General features: G+C 45.1%; 1 protein-coding gene across 2 annotated transcripts; it reads right to left on the bottom strand.

Annotated features, from left to right (window-relative positions):
• Nucleotides 1–752: 752 nt before the first annotated feature.
• Nucleotides 753–25,700, bottom strand: LOC129857742 (sodium/potassium-transporting ATPase subunit alpha-3-like). 2 transcript variants are annotated; one of them, XM_055926261.1, is made up of 22 exons: nucleotides 25,443–25,700; nucleotides 25,217–25,310; nucleotides 12,499–12,618; nucleotides 12,054–12,113; nucleotides 11,358–11,561; nucleotides 10,893–11,006; nucleotides 10,542–10,676; nucleotides 10,316–10,433; nucleotides 9,669–9,937; nucleotides 8,755–8,953; nucleotides 7,515–7,759; nucleotides 7,159–7,351; nucleotides 6,534–6,846; nucleotides 6,142–6,292; nucleotides 5,535–5,703; nucleotides 5,012–5,166; nucleotides 4,671–4,794; nucleotides 4,181–4,326; nucleotides 3,798–3,928; nucleotides 3,402–3,503; nucleotides 2,410–2,501; nucleotides 753–2,255 (listed from the first exon to the last, which is right to left on the bottom strand). In XM_055926261.1, the coding sequence occupies exons 2-22, from the start codon at nucleotides 25,220–25,222 to the stop codon at nucleotides 2,227–2,229; spliced, it is 3,075 nt and encodes a 1,024-aa protein (XP_055782236.1). In that variant the 5' UTR covers nucleotides 25,223–25,310; nucleotides 25,443–25,700; the 3' UTR covers nucleotides 753–2,226. The 2 variants fall into 2 exon arrangements, with proteins under 2 accessions (XP_055782236.1, XP_055782237.1); XM_055926262.1 differs by having other exon boundaries at nucleotides 12,499–12,579; nucleotides 25,443–25,699.
• Nucleotides 25,701–27,286: the final 1,586 nt, after the last annotated feature.

The following is a 27,286-nucleotide window of genomic DNA, read 5'->3' as shown; positions in this document are numbered from 1 at the left end:
ATGTTTTGGGGAGAACGAAAGTGCTTTTTTAGTCCAGGATTAAGCTTAATCTCAGTCTGGGAAACTGGCCCATACTCAATCTGTACTCCTGTTACCAGTAGCTACCGAACACAAGGCAAGACTAACAAAGCTTCAGAAATGTAAAATGCTGATGACTTGATATTCTTTACTCGCAGAAAATTGTATAAATCTGTTTTACTAATGCGGAATATCAGTTGTCTGGGAAGATGGACTACTGCCTTCTGTTTGTATTTTTTTTTTAGGTTTTTAACATCAAAGCCAACATATTTACTTGATTTGGTCGTTTGGTGCATTACCCTGGGCTCTTGCCAACTCACAGTCTTCTATCAGCTGTACATTTTGCAGTGTAACCTGATGTGATTCTGATCGTTAGATGGCATCCTAGCGCTCTGCCAAAATGTACCTCAACACTACAGATACAACACGGGAACACAGGCAAACACTAGATACAGCAGATCTCACTGGTCTAAAGAATCCCTTGTAAATCACTTATTCTCTTACAGATATTTCATCGTGTATACACAACCCCAACTGTTGTCCAGGTGAAGACAAAATATATCAATTACTGATCAGTTGTATCCTACATTTCATCAATTCAGGCCTACATTTAGCATTTAAGCCATATAGTATCAGATTGACATGAGAAAAGAGGGGGAAAGGAAGCTGAGTGTCAGCGTGGCGAGTGTGTGGCGAGTCGAAGGCAGGGAGAGAGAAAGACACACAGTGCTAGGTTGTATTAAATGTTCGAGATGTTTTATTGGTGTTGGTTTCGTTTTCTTTCACATACACATTCTACTACTGTTTTTTTGTTGTCTTCTGTAGTCTCAACCCCCTACAGCCCTCTGAGTAAGACCCAGCCTGAAGTGGCTGTTCCTCTGCTGGTCTCCAATGCAGACATTCACACAGAACTCAATACCTGGACTGTGTCACCTAGACTGGACCGGACTCCAGGAACATGGACTCATCATCTCACACCAAATAATCACACCACACTGCACCGGCACGTCAGAAGTGGTAGTAGGAATATGGACGCCATAGTTTCTGTCTCACATGTTTTAATAATAAAACACAACCTTGTCGTTGTTTTTTTTTTTTTTTTTGGGGGGGGTTACATTTTTGCATCGGCTTTCTGAAAACCTGGCGGAAAAAAAGATTGGAAACCACACAAAAAAAGGAAACATAGTGATCTTTCCTCTTTTCCCATAACACGCTCAACAATGTCGCCGATGTTCTTTTTCATTGAATGTATATCTTGAGATGTTTTATTTTCAACATGTCATTTTTATTTCTTTAAATCAGTATAGAATTATATAGTTTTCCTAGAACACACAGAAAGATTTGAGTTGTATTTTCCAACTGGGGGTGTACTGTAGTATTTAACAAGGACAATGGTTCACACAGTGCACACAAACGTAGACAAACAGGGAGTAGAGGGGAGAGGAGGGTGTGAGAGACAGAAGGGGGACTGGGGACGCCATGGCGGGGTGTGCTTTGTTATGCCTAAATGAGGGAAAGCAGCTCTCACACACCCCCCCTCCCTTTATATAAATAAAAAAAACAAGTAAAACCATTGAACCCCCACCCCATGTTATAAAAAAAACAACAACACTGTCGAAGAAAAAGGAAAACGGTCGGAGTGAGAAAGACATCCGCTCTTCCTCCTGGAGAAAGGAGAGGGCGAGAGGGGACGGCTCGATTGGTGTCAGCTGTGGGATCTCGCTCGTGATCTGTATGTCTGTGTGTGATCGGAGGACAAGCAAAGGGTCGCCGGAGGAGGAAGAGAGGGAGGAACAGAGGTGTGGAGATAGAGGGGGGGGGAGAAAGGGAAGGGAGGAAGGAGTGGTATGGCCCTTTTCTTGCCGAGCGTCGACACTCCCTTTAGATCATAGCTCATTCAAATCTACATACACAATATGCAGCTGCCGTTTGGTAGATATATTGGTTTATGTACACAGCAGTGAGAGAACACATGCAAAGAGTATCATAGGAGATGGAGAGGAGGGGGGTGGGGGGTGTTGATGTAGAAAGTCGTAAAGGTGCTTTGCTGTTTTGAATCTTTGGGGCAGTTGTGATGAAAATTGCTTTGAAGCGGTTGTTGTCTTTTACAGGGTGGGGCATCTGAAGATGTGTCTTGCCAGGGATGGAATGAAGGGGGGAGAAACAAATGGAAAATGTAGGGGTATGAGTAAAGACGGTTTCCATCGCTCAATAGTATGTCTCCCTTTCCACCCAACCTGTAGGAGGAGAGGGGAGGGGAAGAGAAAGAGAGGCGTTAGAGAGTTTTCTTGTTTTTGTGTCAATTAAAGATTTGGGTGAAGTTTCAAATGCAAATTTCATGTTAGGATTTGGGCCTAAATGTTATACGTAGAGAAAGAGACAGCCATTTACCTCCTGGGTTCCTACGGATGAGCAGTTTTCGGATCTCATCATACACAAAAATGAGGACACTGTAGGGGACCGCACAGAACCACCAGCTGGGCCTGGAGGAAGGAAGGAAGGAGAGAGAGAAAGAGAGAGAGAGCAGAGGTTAATAAACACACAACATGGCAGATAGAAGATCAATAAGAGGACCCCACAAGTTGTCAGTGTAGGTGTGTGTACGGTATGTGTGTATGTGTATGTCTATCTGTTTGGTTTGTGTAGGTGTATATCTATCTGTTTGTGTAGGTTTATGTCTATCTGTTTGGTTTGTGTAGGTGTATATCTATCTGTTTGTGTAGGTGTATGTCTATCTGTTTGGTTTGTGTAGGTGTATGTCTATCTGTTTGTGTAGGTGTATATTTATGTCTATCTGTTTGTGTAGGTGTATGTCTATCTGTTTGTGTAGGTGTATATCTATTTCTATCTGTTTGTGTAGGTGTATGTCTATCTGTTTGTGTAGGTGTATGTCTATGTCTATCTGTTTGTGTAGGTGTATGTCTATGTCTATCTGTAGGTGTATGTCTATGTCTATCTGTTTGTGTAGGTGTATATCTATGTCTATCTGTTTGTGTAGGTGTATGTCTATCTGTTTGTGTAGGTGTATGTCTATGTCTATCTGTTTGTGTAGGTGTATATCTATGTCTATCTGTTTGTGTAGGTGTATGTCTATCTGTTTGTGTAGGTGTATGTCTATCTGTTTGTGTAGGTGTATGTCTATGTCTATCTGTTTGTGTAGGTGTATGTCTATGTCTATCTGTAGGTGTATGTCTATGTCTATCTGTTTGTGTAGGTGTATGTCTATGTCTATCTGTAGGTGTATGTCTATGTCTATCTGTTTGTGTAGGTGTATGTCTATCTGTTTGTGTAGGTGTATGTCTATGTCTATCTGTTTGTGTAGGTGTATGTATACAGTATGTCTATGTGTATTTCTGTATATTTCTAGGGTTTCCTCCACTCACTTTAGGGGGAACATCCTGAGTGCCACATCCATGCCTGGGGTGTAGGATAGGAAGGCAGCCAGAGCTGTCTCCTCAAACAGGCCAAAGATCAGGATCTTGTTCCTAAGAGGAGAGGAGTGCAGAGGAGAGACATGAGAATGAGAATAAATATAACAGGGTGAGAGAGACTAATATACATAGAGACCAAGCATACTGTATATTAACAAACAGACGGACAGACAGACAGACAGACAAGAAAAGAAATACAGAAACAGACAGACAGGCAGACAGACAGGAAAAGAGACACAGAAACAAGACAGGCTGACAGACAGAGACAGACAGGAAAAGAGAGACAGAAACAAGACAGGCAGACAGGAAAAGAAATACAGAAACAGACAGGCAGACAGACAGACTTACTTCATGCCCTGCTGGAAGACAGAGTTACGCCTGGTCTTGCAGACAATGACATCAGCCCACTGTACCACCACGATACTGACGAAGAAGGCTGTGTGACATGTGAACTCCACGATCTTCCTCTGTTCATATGTCTACACACAGCGAGGAGAAGGAGTGAGACACAGTATTTGAATCACAGAATGAAATAGAACGATAGAATGGACATTGGTATCCCGGCAATGTGACTAAAAGGACAGCCATCTTGGTCAGGGAATATTTATTTATAGAATCTGATCAAATATGGTGAAATAGTGTCAACAATGAATTTGCAGATATTCTTGTAATACACTGTATTGCGATATTTTGAATACTTATTTTGACTGGGAATTGTAGCGTGTACCTACCCATTGCTGGCCATAGCTGTCTTCCAGGTCGTTGCAAGCGCGGTCGTCCCAGTTGAGCCTGATACCCACAAGAATTGAGGGTAGGAAGCCATTCTCAGCCAAGATCACAAAGTAGGAGAAGAAACCTCCCAGAGCCTGGATCATACCTTCACACACAGACACAGACACAAAGCGTTAACACATGTTCACTGTGGAAATGATGTTACCGGATCCCACAAGGAGAAGCCATTGACTTTGTCATATAGACCCGTGAAATATAATCCACTAGCCATAGATTTAGGATCTATAAGCGACGATGCACTCATCAGTCTGTCAGATTCTACACAGGGTGGTCGAAGACTAATCAACCATACTGTCCACAGTGTAATGCTCAAGGACTTCATGGGGAAGTATTGACCATCGATCTGGCTGTGGGCTATAATAACATGTCCAGCTACATATGCACTGTCTTTATGGCCCCGACCAGGTAGAGGAGCTAATGGGGACCCACCGATTTGTCCGTAGGCGATGCTGATGAGCCTCTCGTTCACCAGCTTGTCCCTGGTGGGGTTCCTGGGCTGACGCTTCATGATGTCACTCTCGGCTGCCTCATAGGCCAGGGAGATGGCGGGCACCTGGGGGAGGGGGGTCACAGGTCACAGATGTGAGTTTGAATGAGAAACTACTAGTTTGATTGATTGCTTCATTGTGAGATAGGGCATATCAAGTTTCCGTGTGACATTTTCGTCAACGATGCACAATTTCGTATTTCCGGAGCTCTCTGCCGTATGTCTGTGTGCCGTGTGTGTGTGTGTGGGTGCCACGTGTGTGTGTTATGTGTGTGTGCCTTACCATGTCAGTTCCCAGGTCAATACAGAGGATGGTGATGGTTCCCAGCGGTAGGGGGATGTTGACGATGATGAAGAGGAGGAAGGGTGTGATCTCAGGGATGTTACTGGTCAGGGTGTAGGCAATGGACTTCTTCAGGTTATCAAAGATCAGACGACCTGCAGGGAGACAGGAGGACACACACAGAGGTCACACACTGAACTCTGACCTCTAACCTCTGTAGAATTGAGCAAAGGTCCCTCAAGGTTGGATCAGGGTCTGCCCTTATTCATAAAGTGTCTCAGAGTAGGAGGGCTGATCGAGGATCAGGCCCCTCTTGTCCATGTGATCTTATTCACTCTGATCTAAAAAGTCTAAACTGATTCGCGATCAGCACCTACTCTGAGATGATTTAAAAATACAGGCTCATATTACTCGTCCCTCCTCTCTTCTCCTTTTCTGGCCTCTTTTACCTTTCGTCCACTTCTCCCTCTCACATGCCCTTCTACTCTTTCCATCACTTCTCCTCTCTCTCTCCATTTCTCACCCTCTTCCACTCCGGTGACGATGGAGGCAAAGTTGTCGTCCAGCAGGATCATGTCAGCGGCCTGCTTGGATACGTCAGAGCCGGAGATTCCCATGGCAACGCCGATGTCAGCCTTCTTCAGGGCAGGAGAGTCGTTTACACCGTCACCTGTCACAGCCACGATGGCACCCTGGGAGGGACAGAAGAGTTAGCTCGTGTCCCAAATAGCATCCTATGCCCTTTATAGTGCATTTTAGTAGTGCTTTTGACCATGGCCCATAGAAAGTCAATATTGTACCAATACTAGGGGGAAGTGATGGGGTCAATTCCCTGTTCAATTCAATCAATTCATTTTCAAATGCATGAATAAAATGTCAACAATCTCCCCGAACTGAAAATGGAATGAACCCCAGCCTTGTTTCCAGACTTATATTAGTGTAGTTGTGGAAAGCAAGTTCACTTTTGTTGATCGGGTGATGGATTCAGGTGGTGTGTGTCTTTCTGTTTGTGTGTGTGTGTGTGTGTGTGTGTGTGTGTGTGTGTGTGTGTGTGTGTGTGTGTGTGTGTGTGTGTGTGTGTGTGTGTGTGTGTGTGTGTGTGTGTGTGTGTGTGTGTGTGTGTGTCTCACCAGTCGCTGGCAGCCCTCTACGATGATGAGTTTCTGCTGGGGGGAGGTCCTGGCAAACACAATCTCAGTGTGGTTTCTGAGGATGTCATCCATCTGATCCTGAGACAATTCCTTCAGGTCTGTACCATGGATCACACAAGCCTTGGCATCCCTGGAGACACACACACATTATAATAACTAGCTTGGATCCACAGAGACAGGGTGAAAGGGACATGAGAGTGAAAATGAATGAGAGCAATGAATTAGCAGAACAGGATCCCGTGTGGTCTCACCGTCATTGTGAAAGGATGTACTGTGCTTGTGTGTGTGTGTGTGTGTGTGTGTGTGTGTGTGTGTGTGTGTGTGTGTGTGTGTGTGTGTGTGTGTGTGTGTGTGTGTGTCGTGTTTCTCACCTTGGGTTGACCTGGCTGACAGGGATATTGAGGCGAGAGGCGATGTCCTCCACTGTCTCGTTGCCCTCGGAGATGATGCCCACGCCCTTAGCGATGGCCTTGGCAGTGATTGGATGATCACCTGTCACCATGATGACTTTGATGCCAGCCGAACGGCATTTGCCCACAGCGTCGGGCACAGCGGCGCGGGGAGGGTCAATCATGGACATGAGGCCCACGAAGCACAGGCCCTCTGTGGTGAAGTTGACGTCGTCACAGTCGAAGGCAAAGCCCTTGGGGTACTGGTCCTCTGGCATTAGCAGGTGGCAGAAACCTGGGGAGTGACAGGAGGTGCTAGCTTCATTTACCTGTTCTACTCATTCTCGACTAAATCAGTCAATCCTTCAGCTCTCACTTCCATTCATCATTGGATACGGTACATTTGACCCATTCTCCAAGAACCAAAATCCTGACCTTCCCGCCTGCCTCTTTCTCTCTCTCCCACTCCCCTCCCTCTAACAACCCTCCCCACTCCTCTTATGCGTTTTGGAAGGCCCATTTCTTTCTCTTCCTTCTTCTCATCCTTCCGTCCACATCAACTCTATCTCTCTCACCCACCCCCTCTTTCTCACTCTCCCTGTCTCACCGAGTACTCTCTCTCCCAGTCCTCCAAGCTCCATGTAGGCGTTCTGGAAGGATTCCTTCATCTCCTCGTCCATGGGCTGCTCCTTGCCCTGGATGATGATGGTGGTGCAGCGGTCCAGGATCCTCTCTGGGGCTCCCTTCATCACCAGCAGGTAGCGGTTGTCATTGGGATCCTCTGTCTCGTGAACTGAGAGCTGTGGGTTTGGTTGAGGATGGAAGGGGGAGAGAGAGAAATAGGTGGCAAGAAGAGGGAGAGGTGAGATCGGACATGGTCACGGTGTTAGAAACCAATCCGTTTGAGTGTTGTGTTGTGTTTGTGCGTGTGTGTGTGTATATGTACACGTGTGTGTTACGTACCTGGTACTTGTTGGTGGAGTTGAATGGGATCTCGGCCACCTTCTTGTTCTTCTCCCTTATTTGTTTGACAGAGCCACAGGACAGCTCGATACACTTGAGCAGGGCAGACTCGGAGGCATCACCAGCGGTGTCCCTCTTCAGGATGGGCAGTTGGTCCTGGCCGGCTTTGAACACGGCACGGTTGCAGAGAGCTGCGACACGAGCAAGAGCAGCCCATGAGGCTGAGGTCTTGTCGAAGGAGGCACCTGGAGAGAGAGGTGGCCGATTAGAGATGATAAAACAATATCAATTCCTGATCTGTAATTAAACTGTACTTGTCTGTGTATGTGAATACATAGGTTATAGAACTACTTCAAATCAAGAGGGATTCCTACACTTAAAATTGTCTCTAAACGTGACTGTAACCCAAACTTTAACCCTAACACCAACATCTAACCCAAACTCCAGCTCTAACACTAACTCCAACCGAAACGCAAACTCAAACGCTAACTCTAACATTAACTCTAACATTAACTCTAACTCTAACATTAACTCTAACATTAACTCTAACATTAACTCTAACTCTAACATTAACTCTAACACTAACTCTAACATTAACGCAAACTCTAACGCTAACTCTAACGCTAACTCTAACATTAACTCTAACACTAACTCTAACATTAACTCTAACATTAACTCTAACACTAACTCTAACATTAACTCTAACATTAACTCTAACTCTAACTCTAACTCTAACACTAACACTAACTCTAACATTAACTATAACTTTAACATTAACTTTAACATTAACTCTAACACTAACTCTAACATTAAATCTAACACTAACTCTAACGCTAACTCTAACGCTAACTCTAACGCTAACTCTAACGCTAACTCTAACATTAACTCTAACACTAACTCTAACACTAACTCTAACACTAACTCTAACACTAACTCTAACACTAACTCTAACATGAACTAACACTAACTCTAACACTAACTCTAACATGAACTCTAACTCTAACTCTAACTCTAACACTAACTCCAACCCAAACTCTAAAGGCTAGCGCACATCACACTGAACGTGGATCGAGCATTCGCCAGCCAATCTTTCACCCTCGGTTCTACTTGTAAAATCGGTTCGCACATTATGTTCAGAGGTGCTAAGTACTCTCGGCCAGCAAACGCTATTGGTGTGTCTGAGCCCTTACATTATATCTAACACTAACTCCAACCCTAACCCCTCCTGATCTCCTCTTACCAGACTGGTCCTCTGTGGTGTCAGCCTCGTGGATCTGGTTGTCGAACCACATGTGGGCCACGGTCATCCTGTTCTGGGTCAGCGTGCCAGTCTTGTCGGAGCAGATGGTGGAGGTGGAGCCTAGGGTCTCCACAGCTTCCAGATTCTTGACCAGGCAGTTCTTCTTAGCCATACGCTTGGCAGTCAGAGTCAGACACACCTACAGCACAGAGACAGGAGAAAGACGGGTTATCCAGGAGCCAGAATGAAGGACGAACAAACTGGAAAGGGTACCTATTCTGGAGAAAATGAGTGCGCTTGCTTCAGCTGTCTAGTCGGTCTAGAGATCTATAATGTATTTCTGTAGAGCTATCATTGGTCTGGATCTAGTCTCAATCAACGTCTTATTATATTGATTGTGTGGTTAGCTGTCTAGTTGGTCAAAATCTACAGTCTAGTTGATCTAGAATGAATCTCATTCACAGTATGCAAATGTGACATTTCAGTCCTTTATTTTTTTATATATTTGCAAAACATTCTAAAAACCTGTTTTTGCTTTGTCATTGTGGGGTATTGTGTGTAGATTGATGAGGGGAAAAAACATTTAATCCATTTTAGAATAAGGCTGTAACATAATGTGGAAAAAGGAAAGGGGTCTGAATACTTTCTGAATGCACTGTATGTAATAAATGATATTTAGCAGATGCTTTTATCCAAAGCGACTTACAGCCATGAGTGCATAGATTTTACGTACGGCTGTCCCCGGGAATCGAACCCACTGTCCTTGCGTTGCAAGCATCATGCTCTACCAACTAAACTGAGGAGGACCCCTAGAATCTGATGTCTAGAGGTCAGGTATGAGGTTCAGTAGAGCTTCAGAGAGAGACAGCAATAGAGAGGAAGGGTCAGATGGAGAGGGGACCAGGGTCACTCACAGTGACAGTAGCCAGCAAGCCCTCGGGGACATTGGCCACAATGATGCCGATGAGGAAGATGACGGCCTCCAGCCAGGTGTACCCCAGGCAGACGGCCAGGATGAAGAAGGTGATGCCCAGGAACACGGCCACGCCTGTGATCAGGTGGATGAAGTGCTCGATCTCCTTGGCGATGGGGGTCTTGCCTGACTCCAGACCGGAGGTGAGAGTGGCGATACGGCCCATGACGGTACGGTCGCCGGTGCACACCACAATGCCACGCGCCGTACCTGACAGAGAGAGAGAGAGAGAGAGGGAGGGAGAGAGGAGGGAATATAAATATTAATTCAGGAATAGAGAGGTTGAAATGAGAGAAGAGAAGTCAAGGTGGGAACTCTTGTATGCTTATGTGGGTAACTTCTGTGTCAACAGCAGCTCTATGGTATAATATTACGTTTGAATCAGCTTAGTTGAACCAGTCAAAAGCTTAGCAAGCCTTAGTGCTGCTGGGGTGCAGCATCCAATACTGCAGTAGGACCCTGTTGACTGAATTTGGTAGGTCGAGTCTGACACGCAGGAATAGAGAAAAGAGGATAGGAGAATTGTCAGGGACAGAACAGGTGATGTGTCTGTCTGTTTGTCTGTGAGTTAGCCGTTTCTACGGTTACCTTCAACGCAGTTGGTAGAGAAGAAAGCGACGTTGCGGGTCTCCAGGGGGTTGTCATGGGTACAGTCAGGTGACCTGCTCTGGGGTTCTGATTCGCCAGTCAGGGAGGAGTTATCCACCTATAGGAGAAGGACAAAACCCAGAAGGACAAAAAATGTGATGTAACATGTGTAGCTGTGTGAGTGTGTGTTATATGAACTATGTGTGTGTGTGTGTGTGTATGGTACCTTGCAGCCGTGAGCAGAGACGACTCTGAGGTCGGCGGGGATCCTGTCTCCTCCCTTCACCTCCACCAGGTCTCCTGCCACCACCTCCTCAGCGTTGATCGTCATCTTCTCGCCCTCACGGATCACCAGCGCTTGCTACAGGGAGAACACAGAGGGAGGGTTAGATAGTCCATACACGCATTCATTTATTCACACACACACACACACACACACACACACACACACACACACACACACACACACACACACACACACACACACACACACACACACACACACACACACACACACACACACACACACACACACACACACACACACACACACACACACACACACACACGTGTTTACCTGGGGCACCATGTTCTTGAAGGACTCCATGATTTTGGAGCTCTTGGCCTCCTGGAAGTAGGAGAAACAGCCGGTGACCACGACGACAACAGAGAGCACGATACCCAGGTACAACTGAGGAGAGAGAGAGAGACAGGGAATCCCATTGTTACACTGGGTACACTGCAGGTCAATGCATAGCAGGAGTATTTCGCTTCAAACTGAACACAGACCACTGTGGTAATAGTCACTAGACTAGATGATCATGCAAAAACAGAAAAAAGACCAAGTACATTAGCCATTTGGGTGTATGTTAGAATTAAGGCTAGGGACTGGCGCTGCTGGCAGTGTGTGTGAGGTTTGGTCAAGTTAGGTATGTGCGATTCAGCTGTGTGTGGCTCTAACGGTCCCTTATTCTGGGGCTGTGTTTACGTTTAGTGTTTGGGTGCATGTGTGTGTGCGTGGGTGTGCTTGTGTGTGACTCACGTTGTCTCCTGCCGGCTCGTCCTCGGTGGCGGCCTGGATGGCGTAGGCCAGGAAACAAAGGATGGCGCCGGTCCACAGCAGGATGGAGAAGCCACCGAATAGCTGGCGACAGAACTTGATCCACTCGGGGGTGGTCGGGGGAGGGGTGAGGCAATTGGGCCCGTCCCTGATCAGAAACTCAGCCGCCTTGGCGTTGGTCAGACCCTGGGTGGGGAGAGAGTGGGGTGGGTTAAACCTAGAACTGAATGGGTTGAAATAAGGGGTAACACCATACAAATCCTATTAAATCTAATATGTCATTTTAAGCCTGCAGGTATAATGCTTTATGACTACGTATAAGCATGTCTGAGTCTTTACAATATTATAATGAGGCTTAAAATGTGTTATGTCTTTTACGTAGAACGTTTTCAACTGACTCAAAAAGGCTGTAACTTAGTAAGGATCATTATAAGATTAGAATTGAGACTTTATAAGGGGGCTTGAGATGTCTTAGAATGCATTAAAACGTTGCTCAAACTGATCCCCTCAAATACACCGACTCGTGTGGCATGAGTGAATGTAAAATAGTAAAACAGCACCATCTAGTGGCCTAGTAGCAGCTCTGTTAGTGACACAGCAGGACTCGGCGACGACTCTAGTATCTCTGTGGTACAACATAGATAGACCTCTATGGTACAGTGCAGTAGGAGGAGTCACCTGGACAATGTCGGTGTTGAACTTCCTGCAACACTCCTCTATGGACATCTTGTGTTCCGTCTGAAAGGTAGAGGGGGGGGGGGAGAGAGAGAGAGCGAGAGGCGAGAGCGAGAGAGAGAGTGTATATAGGTGTATTTGTGTGGGAGAGAGACACAGAGAAACATTGAGAATATGCCACAAATATCACAACAATGAATTTAAAACAAACTAGGAGAATTTGGACTTAATTATTATCATTCACTTTAAGGTCTTTCTCCAAACTATTTAGAGAGTGTGCGTTCCAGTTACACATTGACTCTTGGGGGGTACCCTGAAATGATTAGATATTCATACTCTTAACTTATGGAGAGTCATTATGTTAGTATTTCAATAATAGTTATGGGGGTGCCCAGCACACCCCTTGAGCAGGACAGAGTGTGTGCGCCACTGTGTGCCAGTCACTTACAATCGGTACTTCTTTCTTGAGTTCATCCATATCCTTCCCCTTCTTGCTCTTCTTGCTGGGAGAAGATTTGCCATCTTTATCCTGCGTGGTAGCAACGCGGTAACTGTCCGACCGCCCATACTGGGCGGGGGGGGACAGTAAGAGAGGGGGGAAGGGATTAGGGGGGGGGGATACTTTCATTATTATTTAAATAGAAACATGGTTAAAGCACCAGACACAACAGACGGGGAGAGGGACTTCATTCCTTTTCTCTGATACCCATTTGATCTTCACAGAGATCACAGACAGAAGGATCAAACAGCCATCTGGTTTCACTGCAGTGTCTGTCTCCTCTCGGGAACCCGCTATCACAGTTTGTATCCACTGGCCACCTGCTTCATTTGTCATTTATGTGAACTGTCACCAGAGACTACTGTATGTTCTCCACACACACACGCACGCACACGCACACGCACACGCGCACGCACGCGCACGCACACACACACACACACACACACACACAAGCTGGTGGGGCACAGAGGCCCTGAAAGAGAAACTCGACACAGTGCATTATCTCAGTCCTCAAAACCTCTCTAATTATTATTTTATTGAACTAGGCAAATCCGATAAGAACAAATTCTTATTTACAATGACAGCTCACACCGGCCAAACGCGGATGACGCTGGGCCAATTGTACGCCGCTCTATGGGACTCCCAATCACAGCCGGTTGTGATACAGCCTGGAATTGAACCAGAGTGTCTATGGTGACGCCTCTAGCACTGAGATGCAGTGCCTTAGACCGCTGCGCCAGTCGGGAGCCCCTAGATTAAATTCATATCAATTGAGTTAGATTGGATACATCAATGTGACTGTGATGTGTTGAATATGAAACAGTTTTGCAGACACACGCGCGCACACGCACACACGCACACGCACACGCACACGCACACACACACACACACACACACACACACACACACACACACACACACACACACACACACACACACACACACACAGATGTCTCTCTTCTAGGGAGCTCAAAGTATTGCATTAGCTCAATTTCCGATGTACACTAACTGGTGCTCAAATCAAATCAATACAGAAGCCCCTGACCAGAGTCCCTCAGTTGACAGAATGAGAGAGAGGGATAGACAAAATGGCTTCCAGGAGGGTTCTATGGGTCCTAGTGGAAAAGCCGCTCATTGACACAGCAAACTCATCAAGGAAACTGACCTTGCTGCAGGATCAATAAAATCAGTGATGTAATAAAGGACCAGAAGGGTTAAAGGGACCGCAGAGTCCAAAAGGTTACCTGTCTGTATCTTACCACACCCCTCACAAAGAACATGCAACTCACACTTTATCATCAATTCTGATGATATGGTCACTTTTGTTTGTTGTAGCATCATCAAGGGACTGTATGGTGTAGTGTTCAACAAAACACAGGGAAGCCCCCTGGTGGCTAATGTCAAGATGACATGCTCTAACAAGCTTGGTCTACAACAAAAAATTTCTTTAACTAGGCAACTCAGTTAAGAGCAAATTCTTATCTACAATGACGACACACACTAACGACACTGGGCCAATTGTGCACCACCTTATGGGACTCCCAATCACGGCCGGATGTGACGCAGCCTGGATTCGAACCAGGGACTGCAGTGACACCTCAGGCACTGAGATCCAGTGCCTTAGACCACTGCAACACATTCCACTCGCCACACAGTGCTTTGGTTTGACTGGGTTTTAACTGTGTTACTGCTTGGTTGGAACAAAAGCCTGCACCTACACTGACCCCCTTTGGATATGATTGCCCCCACCCTGTTAATTTATTCTGAATAATAAATGTTAAATACACATTCAAGTCAAGTTTTTATTTTTGCCCTGGTCCATCACAAACCAAATAAATAGCCTATTTTCCGAGCTAAACACACATTACCTAGGCTTCCACACCCTGATAAACACACTTGACGGACTAAGTACAATGCCATGAATGGGTGAGTAAACTTGCCACTGAAAGTCCCAGTGCTTAATGCGAGTTCCGTTGAGACATTTCAGATGTCTTGAATCTTCCACTTGTAAAAGAGACCAGTCTTAAGCGGTTCATTGTGGTCAGAAAGGTTTGAGGAGGATTTATAGTGAGCACTGCAGCTCTCCACTCTGCCCCTGATTTACAGAAGTAATACTGGAAGACACCAGAGTCTCCCTTGAACACAAACTAACCCTGAAAAGATGGGTTCAAACATTCGGCCAAACACAACTCCCCACAAAACAACACACAATTTGATTACAAAATGTACAAAATCAATCTTCCCACGTGCGCATGTGGATGTCATTATCCAAGAATGTGAGTGAACTCTCGCTGCAACAAGACCAGACAGGCCTAGCGAGCCGAATGCAGAACAAAGGAGAGACTGATAGAAGGCTACTGCTACTCATGCCCTTTGAGATTGGCCTGTGTGTGTGTGTGTGTGTGTGTGTGTGTGTGTGTGTGTGTGTGTGTGTGTGTGTGTGTGTGTGTGTGTGTGTGTGTGTGTGTGTGTGTGTGTGTGTGTGTGTGTGTGTGTGTGTGTGTGTGTGTGTGTGTGTGTGTGTGTGTGTGTGCGGACTTCAATATAACATGCACATTAAATACTCTGGTTGGCATCGATAAGCATCTTCTGCCAAACAGTGTAGGGGTAGATGTTATAGATAAGCTACCAGGTCTGGGTTAAGCACACACAGGGGTGGAGTTTCTAGCTAGGCAGGCTTTTCAATGGCTAACACTGAGTGGGCCATAGAAACACATTTACAGTACATTGTTAGGTCCGACGGCGTACCTGTTCATCACACACACACTTACACAATCTAGTGCTAATTCAAACACTGGAAGAGCGGAGGCAGGTGAAACAGGCATTGCAAGAGAGGGATGGACAGAGAGAGATTCATGGAAAAAAAGAGAAAGAGCGCGATGGGGGCAGATGGAAAGAGAGATAGCAATGGGAGGTGAGAGAGAGGGAGAGAAGAGCTCTTCTCTCACACCACTAATTAGATATTGACCACTATTTTTTTGCCTGTTGACTCAGGCTGTGTATACCAGTGAGTGACAGCGTGACTGGGATCCCACTCTAACAGATTGTTCTATAACACTGTAAAACAGACAACCCCACCTGCAGGGTCGCGACCTTACAACCTGCGGACCCAGAGAGTGGGTGTTGGCCCCTTACCGTGTGTGTGTGTGTGTGTGTGTGTGGTGGGGGTGTTAACATGCGTGCAGGCACGTGTGTGTGGGCTAATGCCACTCAATCTTTCATGACACACATGGGACAACCCAAGCTGCTCCTTTTACCCACAAGATTTCTTCATTGCAGTTAAGAGGTCACAACTGTCGCCTAGGTTACAAGGCAAAACATTTAGAGAGCGTGGTTTTGTTCCTCATTGTTCAATACAACATGGTATACGTCATCTGTCTGTCTATCTATTCATCTGTCTGTCCGTCTGTCTGCTTGCCTGTCTGTTTCTACCATTTGTTGTTGAGAAATGTAACGCAATGACGTTGTTGCAGAGACGAAACAGAGACCGCAGGCTGAAATTACAACCACTGGATCTCACACAGACAGACAAAAGAAAGACAGACGCACCTACTGACAGACACAGACCGGAGGAACTGGAGTCGGTGACTTACAAACAGATCGGCACCACAGTATAGAGTACCGCATCTCCTCCGCACATTCTAATCTTTTCAAGTAGAAGACAAGACTGTCTGGAGCAAGGAAGACAGGCACATTCACTTTGGAGCAGAAAGCTAAAGCTACTAGCGTGCTAATCTATCGTGCTAATCTAGCGTGCTAATCTAGCGTGCTCATAGTAGAACATCATTGGGTGTGTGTACACCGCGTTTGAAAACAAACGAGCAAGAGTTCATCAGGTTCTACTGATGTCATGCTGCTGTGGTTTGTCTGGTTCTAATGTTCTGTTCTGGTCACATTACCAGGGAGGTTGGCATGGCGACCGAGGCTTAGTGGTGGGCGGTGGCCTAGTACTGTAGGATCCCCTGATCTGATCGCTCAGTAATAATTGATTTCTAGGTAACTGGACATTCTAGGAAATAGCCAACACTTACTGTGTGTGTGTGTGCGTGTGTGTGTGTGTGTGTGTGTGTGTGTGTGTGTGTGTGTGTGTGTGTGTGTGTGTGTGTGTGTGTGTGTGTGTGTGTGTGTGTGTACCTTTATAAGAAAGAAAGAGATACTTCCTTATATGCGCAAGCTATAAGCCTGCCAACAGCTAGGCAGAGGTGAGTCATTGTCGAGGTGGCTGCAGTCTGTCTGTGCAGCGAGAACACGCACTGCGGCAGACAGAGAGAGCGAGCGAGAGGGGAGGCGGGGGGGGGGGGGCAGAAAATAATAGGAACAGTGAAGGGAAAGGGTATGAGAAGAGGGCGAGATGGGAAAAATAGGAGACTAGGAGAGATATTAGAACAGACAATGGCCTATATGTCATGGTTTCTCTGACTCATTCGTTCTGAAGTGAACACGGGGCATGTTTCATATGTTGAACACTTCCACCCTTTAGTGAACCCCAGTAGCCAATACCATCCCTCAGGAGCATGTCAGTGTGTCTGTCTAGGGCACACAGGATTGGGCATGCCCCCTAACGGTGATGGAACTGCGTGGGCATGAGGTGTGGCATACCAGCCTCTCCTACTGGTACGCACCAGAGGTGAGGGGTTTCACAAGAGGCGGGAAGAAGTTGCAGCGTTTGGGTTTCCGTTTTAGGGAACCTACAAAGGGGAAATGGTAACTATTGCAGGAAAACAGTTTGACTGTGTGAAAAGCTTGCATTGACTAAGATGTTAGATAGATGGCTCCATACTACACACTTCCTGAAAGAAGTGATGTCAACATCATTACCTTGACTGGTTCCCAAATGACACCCTATTCCCTATATAGTTTGATTATCTCTTGTAAGCCTATCAGGCCAGCCTGTGACACTACTAGTTGATAGGCTGCTGTGAAGGGATCCTAGCCATTGGGGAAGGTTTGTGGGCGGAGGGTAGTGATGATGACAGTTAAATGTCGATTCCGTCCTGCTGTGCTCTGTGGCAAGCTTGTGTGTGGGGGTGGGGGTGCGTCAGAGAAGGCTGGTGGGAGGAGCTACAGGAGGACGGGCTCATTGTAATGGCTGGATTGGAATTAATGGAACAGAGTCAAACGTGTGATTTGTTTGATACCGTTCCATTCAATCCATTACAATGAGTCCGTCCTCCTACAGCTCCTACCACCAGCCTCCTCTGGTGTATGTGTGTCTGTGCGTGTGTTGTTCGCCTGTGCTTGCCTGTTCGTTAGTGTGCCTGTGCTTATTTGCATCTTTGTCTATGCCAGTGTTCTTCAAAGTTGGGGTCGCGACCCTTAGTGGTGTCGCGGGGGAACTGTAGTGGGATCGCCACAATTATTATTGTTTTTATTTATTCTTTTTAATAATTTATTGGAACTAAAAATTAAGAATACACTGTATTATATGGTGACAATATACAAATGTTCTTGAGAAAGATCATTTGAAAAATAAAATTGAATTGAGTAAATCTATTTCTTGGTTTTGATAAGAGATGAAGACACACTGAATTAAATGTGATTTGTGGATGTAAAAATCGAAATGTACAGATTTTAACGTTGTGTTATTATATTTGCGATGGGGTGAGGTCACAACAAATTCTTGGGAGAAAAAAATGGCACCCCCAGAAATTCTGTCGGAAAAAAATGTGATCCCTGCTGAAAGAGTTTGAATAGGACTGCTCTAGGCCTTTGTGTGAACTGTAGACTATATGCAAGTGTGCATAACAACATAAACTGCATTGTTGGTTAAGGGCTTGTAAGTAAGCATTTCACTGTGAGGTCTACTACACCTGTTGTATTCGGCGCACGTGACAAATACAATTTGATTTGATAGGGACATTTGGTTCCAACAGCCCTTGGGTATAAGGCTAGGTAGCCACAGGGGGCATGGCCTAGGGGTAGGGGGGCTGGTCTGGGTAGGTGGCTGGGCCTGGGGGCTCAGGCTAGGAGGATTAGCTAGACTGATTGCTCTTGTCTTGATTAGCCTACTATATTGTACACCAAATACAGTAACTGTCCCAAGCTGACTTCCAGTAGAGAGTTTCTTCTCCATATCAAAGAGTGATAATGAAATGGGAAAATCACTGCATTCAGACCTCCAGGAAAATCAAATCAAATGTAATTTTATTGGTCACATACACATATTTAGCATTTGTTATTGCGGGTGTAGAGAAATGCTTGTGCTCCTAGCTCCAACAGTGCAGTAGTATCTAACAATACACAACAATACACACAAATCTAAAAGTAAAAGAATGGAATTAAGAAATATATAAATATTAGATGGAGCAATATCGGAGTGGCTTTGACTAGAATACAGTAGAATAGAATACAGTATGTACATATGAGACGAGTAAAGCAGTATGTAAACATTATTTAAACATGATTAAAGTAACTAGTGTTCCATTATTGAAGTGGCCAGTGATTCCAAGTCTATGTATATAGGGCAGCAGCCTCTAAGGTGCATGTCTAAAAATGGTTTCATATCAAGACACGTCTTGGTTGTAAAATATTTGGTGTTGCTTTTTGTCACAATGACAGTTACTTTAATTTCTGGATTCTTAACTTCTTCTCAAATGGTGATTTTCTTCATTTAATAAATATATAAACAATGGTGGAAAACAACCCAATTGGAATGTCGTGAAGTAAAAGTAAAGTTGTCAAAAATAGAAAAATATAAACGCAACATGTAATGTGTTGGTCCCATATTTCATGAGCTGAAATAAATGATCCCAGAAATGTTCCATACGCACAAAAAGCTTATTTCTGTCAACTTTTGTGCACAAATTTGTTTACATCCCTGTTAGTAAGCATTTCTCCTTTGCCAAGATAATCCATCCACCTGACAGCTGTAGCATATCAAGAAGCTGATTAAACGGCATGATCATTACTCAGGTGCACCTTGTGACCACTCTAAAATGTGCAGTTTTGTCACACGACACAATGCCACAGATGTCTCAAGTTTTGAGGGAGTGTGCAATTGGCATGCTGACTGCAGGAATGTCCACCAGAGCTGTTGCCAGAGAATTTAATGTTCATTTTTCTACCATTAGCCGTCTCCAATGTTGTTTTCGAAAATTTGTCAGTACCTCCAACCAGCCTCACAACCGCAGACAATGTGTAACCAAGCCAGCCTAAGGCCTCTACACCTGGCTTCATCACCTGCGGGATCATCTGAGACCTGCCACCAGGACAGATGATGAAACTGAAGAGTATCTGTCTATAATAAAGCCCTTTTGTAAGTAAAAACTCATTCTGATTGGCTGGGCCTGGCTCACTATGGGGTGGGCTGGCTCCCAAGTGGGTGGGCCTATGCCCTCCCAGAACCACCCATGGCGGCGCCCTTGCCAGTTATGTGAAATCCATAGATTAGGGCCTAATTTATTTATTTCACTTGACTGATTTCCTTATATGAACTGTAACTCATTGAAATCATTAAAATTGTTGCATGTTGCGTTTATATTTTTGTTCAGTATAGTAAAATATAGATACCCAAAAAAACTAGTACTTTAAAGTATTTTTACTTAAGTACTTTACACCACTGTAAATAAATGAAGTTATATTAAATTCAATTAAATTGTTTTGATGTTCAGATGTATGGAATTCCAGCCAGACCCTGAGGTCATGACCTCTGCTTATAGCAGAAATGATACACTGTGTATCTATTTGCATAGATACATCTATTTGAACACACACATCAAACGTCCTGTATCCTAATTTAGCTCTCGTTGACAAATCATTTGTGTTCCCTTCAAAAAAAAAACGAACAAAACCAAAACAAAATCCCATCTTATAGCATTACCCCTCCTGTCCTACCCTCATCCCTTCATCCTTCCCCCATGGCCATCTGTCCAGCCCCTGATCTGTTCATCCTGGCAGGCAGCTGTGCTCCAGTTTAGAGTCTGCATGTGTCCTTGTCTCTTGTCTAGCCCATTGTGAGTGCATGACAGAGTTTTCTTTAGGAAAAGGTGACGCGGGACATAGACTGTTTCCTATATGCACTTGAATGACGAATGGGAAGCGCGCTTCAATTACCAGTTGAGAAGTAAAAATAGTAGTTATTTTTAATCGTGGCCATCAAAACTGTTTTTAACACGCGATTGCATTTAGAATTGGTAAGCAATGATTGGGCTCATAAAAGCACATGTATCACTCCAGCAGCAACGAATGAGCTGTTTGAGAATCTGTAGCAGCAGATAAACGACTAACGGAAATACACACGCGCCAATTTAAATTCCACAAAATTATGCAAATGAACCCATAGACCAGTAAGCAGGACGGGTACCGATGAATAGGCTAAAAAGCATTATCGGCCAAAAGTCGGCTATTACCAGCTAACGGAAACCCTGGTATATATGTGTGTGGATGTGAGTGTGTGTGTGTGTGCTCCTCAGTGAGAACAGTGTTGTCTAGATTGGTATCGTAACTCTGAGTGTTTAGTGGCCCTTGTAGGGACAACGGTAGATCCTCTGTCTTTCTCCTATGAGGGGTTTCCTGAGGATATTCTGTGTTTAATGCAGATGATTTCGGTGACAGAGAATACATATCAACTCCTGCTCTGGGTACTGTCGTGTCTTATAAAGTCTTCTGGCCTCTGAAGTACTGTGCTACCTGTGACACGGGTCTGGGAAACGAAACGTCATTTGGGCAGATAAATAAATAAATACATTTAAGCTTTTCTGTATATTTTCAACTGAGACCAAGTCAATTGACGTAGTTGATCATGAAAGGGGGAAGAAAACATACGCACACACACAAACACACACACAAACACGCACACAAACACACACACAAACACGCACACAAACACACACCCAAACACACACACAAACACACACACAAACACACACACAAACACACACACACACACAAACACACACACAAACACACACACAAACACACACACAAACACACACACAAACACACACACAAACAAGCTAGGAGTACACTCTGAATTAGTAATGACTGTGTTGGCAGGGAACCCAACTCTCCTCTGTCTCTCACTCTAAAAACCCCCACTTAACATTTCCCGAACATTGCAGCAACGTTAAGCAACCAGGCTGCCCTATCTTGCATTACAATCGATCGAATGTTTAATGTCATGTGACTAACTCATGACCTTAGTACGGAATCCAATCTGCTTTGAAGGGTAAGGGAGTCATCAAAACTCAAATAAAACCATAATGCAACATTTCCCAAAAAAGTCCCCAAATACTTACATAATACTCTATTACCCTACCGTATTACCCTACCCTTAAAGTAGGTCATTCTAGCTAAGCTAGAAGACAGACATTCAAACCATGTCCTTCCAAATGACTCTTTAAGGACAGAACCCTCATGAATATCCCACTAGGATATTGATTATTGACTATCAGTAGGATGCCAGGGCGGCTCGGTGGACCCTACAGTGCACTGCGCAAACCCTCCAGACTCAGCAGCAGGACACGAATGACTGCAGATGCAGTGAGGAGGGGAGTGAGCTAGCACTCTGCACCAAACTCTGGGCTGGGCCACAGCTATATCTTAGGAAATAAAAGGGGCTATCTAGAACCTAAAGGGGTTCTTTGGCTGTCCCCATAGGAGAATCTTTTGAAGAACCCTTTTTGGTTCCAGGTAGAACCCTTTTGGGTTCCATGTAGTACCCTTTCCACAGAGGGTTCTACGTGGAACTCAAAACGGTTCTACCTGAAACCAAAAAGGGTTCTACATGGAAACAAAATGGGTTCTCCAATGGGGACTGTCGAAGAACCCTTTTGGAACCTTTTTTTTCTAAGAGTGTACCTTGTCCCATCATGACCAAGCAAGCCTTACTTAAATACCTACACCCTTACCCTTTCCTATACCCGTCCTCTACACACCTGGCCAGTCTGAGGAGATCGCCAAGCGTACAGCTCTCTACCTCTGTGCCACTGCAATGATTTATCCCCACATCACCTACACCAATATGCCCTTCCTTAATACTGTATATCCCTTCCATTTCTTCCCTTCAATGAGAGAGGTGATGGGGTGATATCAGGGGGAGCAACCCTATGCTCCTCAGTCTCTGTCCAGTGAACTCTCCCTGATATCCCCCCATCACCTCTCTCTGTACCCCATATGGATGAATACCTACACCTCCCCCCTGTCCTGTCATCCCATCTGCCTCCTGTCACCGTGGTAACCAATCCCCAAGAGCAGAGGCAAGCAGGGGAAACAGGAGCCATGGCAATGTGAGCTCAGGTCATTCTCCCGCAACAGGATACAGCCCTCCCCCTCTCTCTCTCTACACCTACAGATCAGTCACAACTCATCTCATCCCCCTCCCTTTTTCGCCCTGCACCCACCCACCCTCCATCCTCCACTTCCTTTTCTCTCTTGCTCACATGCATGAAGGTGAAATGTGTGTAACCGTCTTCACTTGCTCTCCTCTCCTCTCCCATTTCTCTTTCTCACCCCCCCCCCCCCTCTCAGCATCATTAGGTTACCCCATCCCTGACTGCACCAGAGCAACTATACACATCTCAGCAACCTCAATTGCTCACAACTGGTGTGTCAAATTAAATAGGCTGTCTGTCTTCAGTGCCCCTGACACTTCGCCTCAGTGTTTGCTTGCTAAAGCATCCCTTTCTGCGTAACTCGCCGAGTCTGCCAATCACAGCGTTTTAAAGGGAATTTCCACTCAACAGGCACCGCCCCCATTTTGACGCGGCAGCCCGGCGGCCTTGGGGACGGACAGTTGGCAGTGTCATGGCATAGCGCGTCAAGTGTCATGGCAGTGTCATGGCACCCCGCGTCATAGGGGTGAGCTGGGTTAAGGTAAAGGACATATGCCTTCCAATGATATGAAAATGTAATTATTATCAGAGGTCACACAAATATTTTATTTGCGCGCCGGATGAGGACCTCCGCCCCCTGTCTCATTCACACATAGATCAGACAGTGGCGCCTAACTTTGCCACGGAAGTAGTTCGTGCGCAAGCACTTTTTTCTCTCGGTCCCATTTGACGCAGTGCTTGCTGCTACAGATGATTCTCGCATCCTCATGAATAGCCTATCACCAACGACTGCTTCATTTCTCCGCGCTCCACACCAGACTTCGACCGGGAGAAATGCCTCCAAGGCCCACCCAGGTCATAGATGGAGATAGCTGATATCATTCGTGCCTGCTCTGTCGGTGTCTTCAATAACGTTCGGTAACCGTGGGCGATCCAGCTTCATCAGCCACTGGGATTTTGTGGCATCATGTCATCAAATTATTTCAACCCCTAGAACCGAGTGTGGGATTAAATCGTAAACTCTCATACAATCAAGATAAATGATGAGACAGAAATTGCGCAACAGTCCATACCGATAGTCGCAGCATCACCTCGAAATGTTCCTACAGAACTATTCATAGTCAAATTATTATTGGCTTTACGAAACAGTGAAAATATTGGTGTTATTATGAACAATCAATATTTTTATTGAGACGTGATGTTTTTCAAAAATATCAGCCAGGGCCGGGCCGCATCCCCCATTTGACGCAGTGAGGGATTCAGAACTTCGCGTGCATTCTATTCACTTACACATCCACAGCCCCAAATGTATCATCACCCAGCATGCACAGGACATCTTTTTAATCTATCGTGTGTTTTCACTGTCAACGATTATCGAGTCCCTGTTGTCACAAATTAAAGGGGAAATAAGCTGGGGAAGCGTTTATTCCTGGTAACCGCATTATGACGCATGGGTCACCGAAGCTGCAGTGCGCTCAGGCATTGCATACCATACCGACATACGCAATCTCCTCAGTAGCCGGGTAGACTAGGGTAGGTTTTTCCAGGTAACTACTTCTTCATCAAATGCTGCGAAGAAGAAGTTACATGCGCTATCGAAGATTTAAAGCAGTAGACAATTGGGTCGCGATGATGCGAGGATAATTTACATGGGCAATAGGGTGAAGGGGGTACTGTAATCATGCACCCATTCGAATACACAGCCACGTATTCTAAAATCATCAAATACAGGCTAATAATAACGGAGGTGATTAACAGAACATTGTGTCTCATTTGAAATCCCTCAGTGACATGCCAAGTGAAGCCTATACGCAGTGGTCTCTCGCTAACTCAATCTCTCTCTCTCCCCCTCTCTCTATCTCTCCCTCTCTCACGAGAGCCGGCTGTCAGAATAAACCGATTACCATGGCAAGGTTATAGACAAAGTGTCACGATATGCCTAATATAGCCTATAGTCTATATTAATGCATATGGCAAAACCCTGAATTAGACAATTCAATCATATTTTATCACTAACTTGTTCGTTCCATATCGTATGAGAAACAAAAGAAACAGCAGCAAATGACAGTAAATTATTCCATCAGCAGATTCTAACCAATTCATTGTCAAATTGAAACCTTACAACTGCAGTAGAAATTACAGAGAGCTGTTTTGTGCCTGCTCTAGCCTACTCGTCACATCAATTTGTCGCAGTCTATGAGACCGTAGACTACATAGCCTAAAAAAAATCCGCATTGGAGTCAATGTCACTCAAATATTTCCAGAGGAGAAAAAACATGACACTGCAGTATGGTGCCCTTCCCCGTCAGCATCTGGGGTTTTAAACAGTTTTCAAGGCATTTTATAACTTTCATGCATCATAAGGCAGTTATAAAGTTGGTAGACGCCGGGCTTACCCCCATGTTGGCGCAGTCAGGCTTCTCTCCTCAGGTGATGCAAAGCTTGAGACGTGTCAGCCCCTCAGGTGGAATTATATCAAAATGGTATTGCCTTTTAAAAACGTAAGAAAGATTTGTATTCAGTTATTCAGGTAAAAAGGAAAGGAAGCGACAAAGACGTCAGTCAAGCAAATTTCTATAAAACAAATGGGTTAAATTATTAAATAAACTGATTGTCTCTAACCTCCAAAAGGTTACAGTCTTTTCCCTCTCCACCTAAACGTCTTTCAAGTGAAATGTAGCGGTCTCAAGCAGAGCATCACGCGAGGATGCGGGTCCTTCTCTTGCTCTCTGATAGTTGCGGTAAAAGACCGGAGAAACTCAGAAGCCGCACTGCTCCGGTTTTTTAGGATTTGATCTCCCTCCGCGGCTCTGTTGGCTGCCGCAGTACTCCCTTCTCTACACACTACCACTCCGCTTATGGAAGAAGCGCCGGTGGGTGTGAGCGATCGCAGCGCCCCATTGTAGCAAAGATGATAAACCATGGACCTGGTAAACCCGCCCAAGGACCACTGAATTGACCAATAGGAATTACGAGCAACTATTTGATGACAGGAAATCTAGCCAATCATCACAAGTACGTAACACTGGCCAATAGAAGACCTAATCAGCCCCTCCTTCTTTACTGCAGAATTCCAAGGCCGTTAGCAATCAGCATCCTGAGAGCCCCTAGGCCGAAATTTTGTGTAAATGGACATACAAGGTTAGATACTATTGTCGTGGTTGTCTTGTATTCATGTAACTTATTTATGTTTTATAAATTGATGGTATTGTGTGCTGTATTGCATGTGATAATCACCAGTGTCTTTCTGGCCGTGTTGGTCACTGTGCACTTCAATGCCTCCCCTAGGCCTGCAATTACATAGCAGACGATTATGGTTCTTATTGGACAGTAGACTAGAATATCAATCAATCAATCAAATGTATTTACAAAGCCCTTTTTACATCAGCAGATGTCACAAAGGGCTTATACAGAAACCCAGCCAAAAAAAACCAAAGAGCAAGCAATGCCGATGTAGATGCACGGTGGCTAGGAAAAACACCCTAGAAAGGCAGGAAACAAGGAAGAAACCTAGAGAGGAACCAGGCCAGTCCTCTTCTCGCTGTGCCGGGTAGCATAGAATAGAATAGATTGCAGAATAATATTCCGATATCAGACAGTAAGCATGGACAGGCTATGACTGGTCTCCAACCCATTGCTCAGACAAGCAGATTCTCTCCATAGGAGAGTGTATGTCTCACACTTTAAGGAACATGGAAATAGCCTATTCACTGTATGGTGTGTGTGTGTGCGAGACGACAGAGGTGGACGAGTTCAGAACTAACAACTGTCAAAATTAGAGTGAGAGATTACCAGTGGTGTCCAACTGCAACTGGGTTAAGAAAGCCATTATCTGCATGTCTGTTGCATATGTTGTATGTCTGCTTATCAGGCAGATTACACCCTCTTTGTGTTGAAGTAAAAAAAAAAGCATTCTCTCTCGCTCTCTCTCGGGGAAAGTGAGACAAACAGACAGAGGTGTGGCACTATGTAGTATGCAGTATGAAGTTGATAGAAATGGAGAGAGAGTGAAAGAGAGAGGCCATGGAAAAGGAGAGAGAGCGACAGAGAGGAACTGACACACAGAAAGAGACAGCTAGCCTTCATGTAAGTGAGAAGTAAGTGAGTTGCCATTGCAGGTCACGGATTTTCTGTGTGTTGTTTTACCCCTGAATGTATTAAGTGGAGAATGAATGCTGCAGTACACTGTCTGCACGCAGCCTCACGGCTGATTTGCAAGGGAAAGCACAGAGTCATGGTTCACCTTCCAAGGCAGATGCATAGCACTGCTGCCTCCACTGCCCCTCACAAGATGGCCGAAAGGATGACTAGAGAGAAAAATAACCATACATAAGAAATAAAGGTTGGACAAGGGTTACATGAAGGTTATACGTCTTAACAAGGTGTTTTTCCAATTAATTCTCACGATCTTTAGATGAGGGACACACTTGACATGACACAGGCCCTATGTCAGATTAACTACCAGT

This window comes from Salvelinus fontinalis, chromosome 6 (assembly GCF_029448725.1).
Source record: "Salvelinus fontinalis isolate EN_2023a chromosome 6, ASM2944872v1, whole genome shotgun sequence".
Lineage (NCBI taxonomy): Eukaryota > Metazoa > Chordata > Actinopteri > Salmoniformes > Salmonidae > Salvelinus > Salvelinus fontinalis.
The sequence above is the reverse complement of the archived record's forward strand: the minus strand, read 5'-3'. Positions and strand labels throughout refer to the sequence as shown.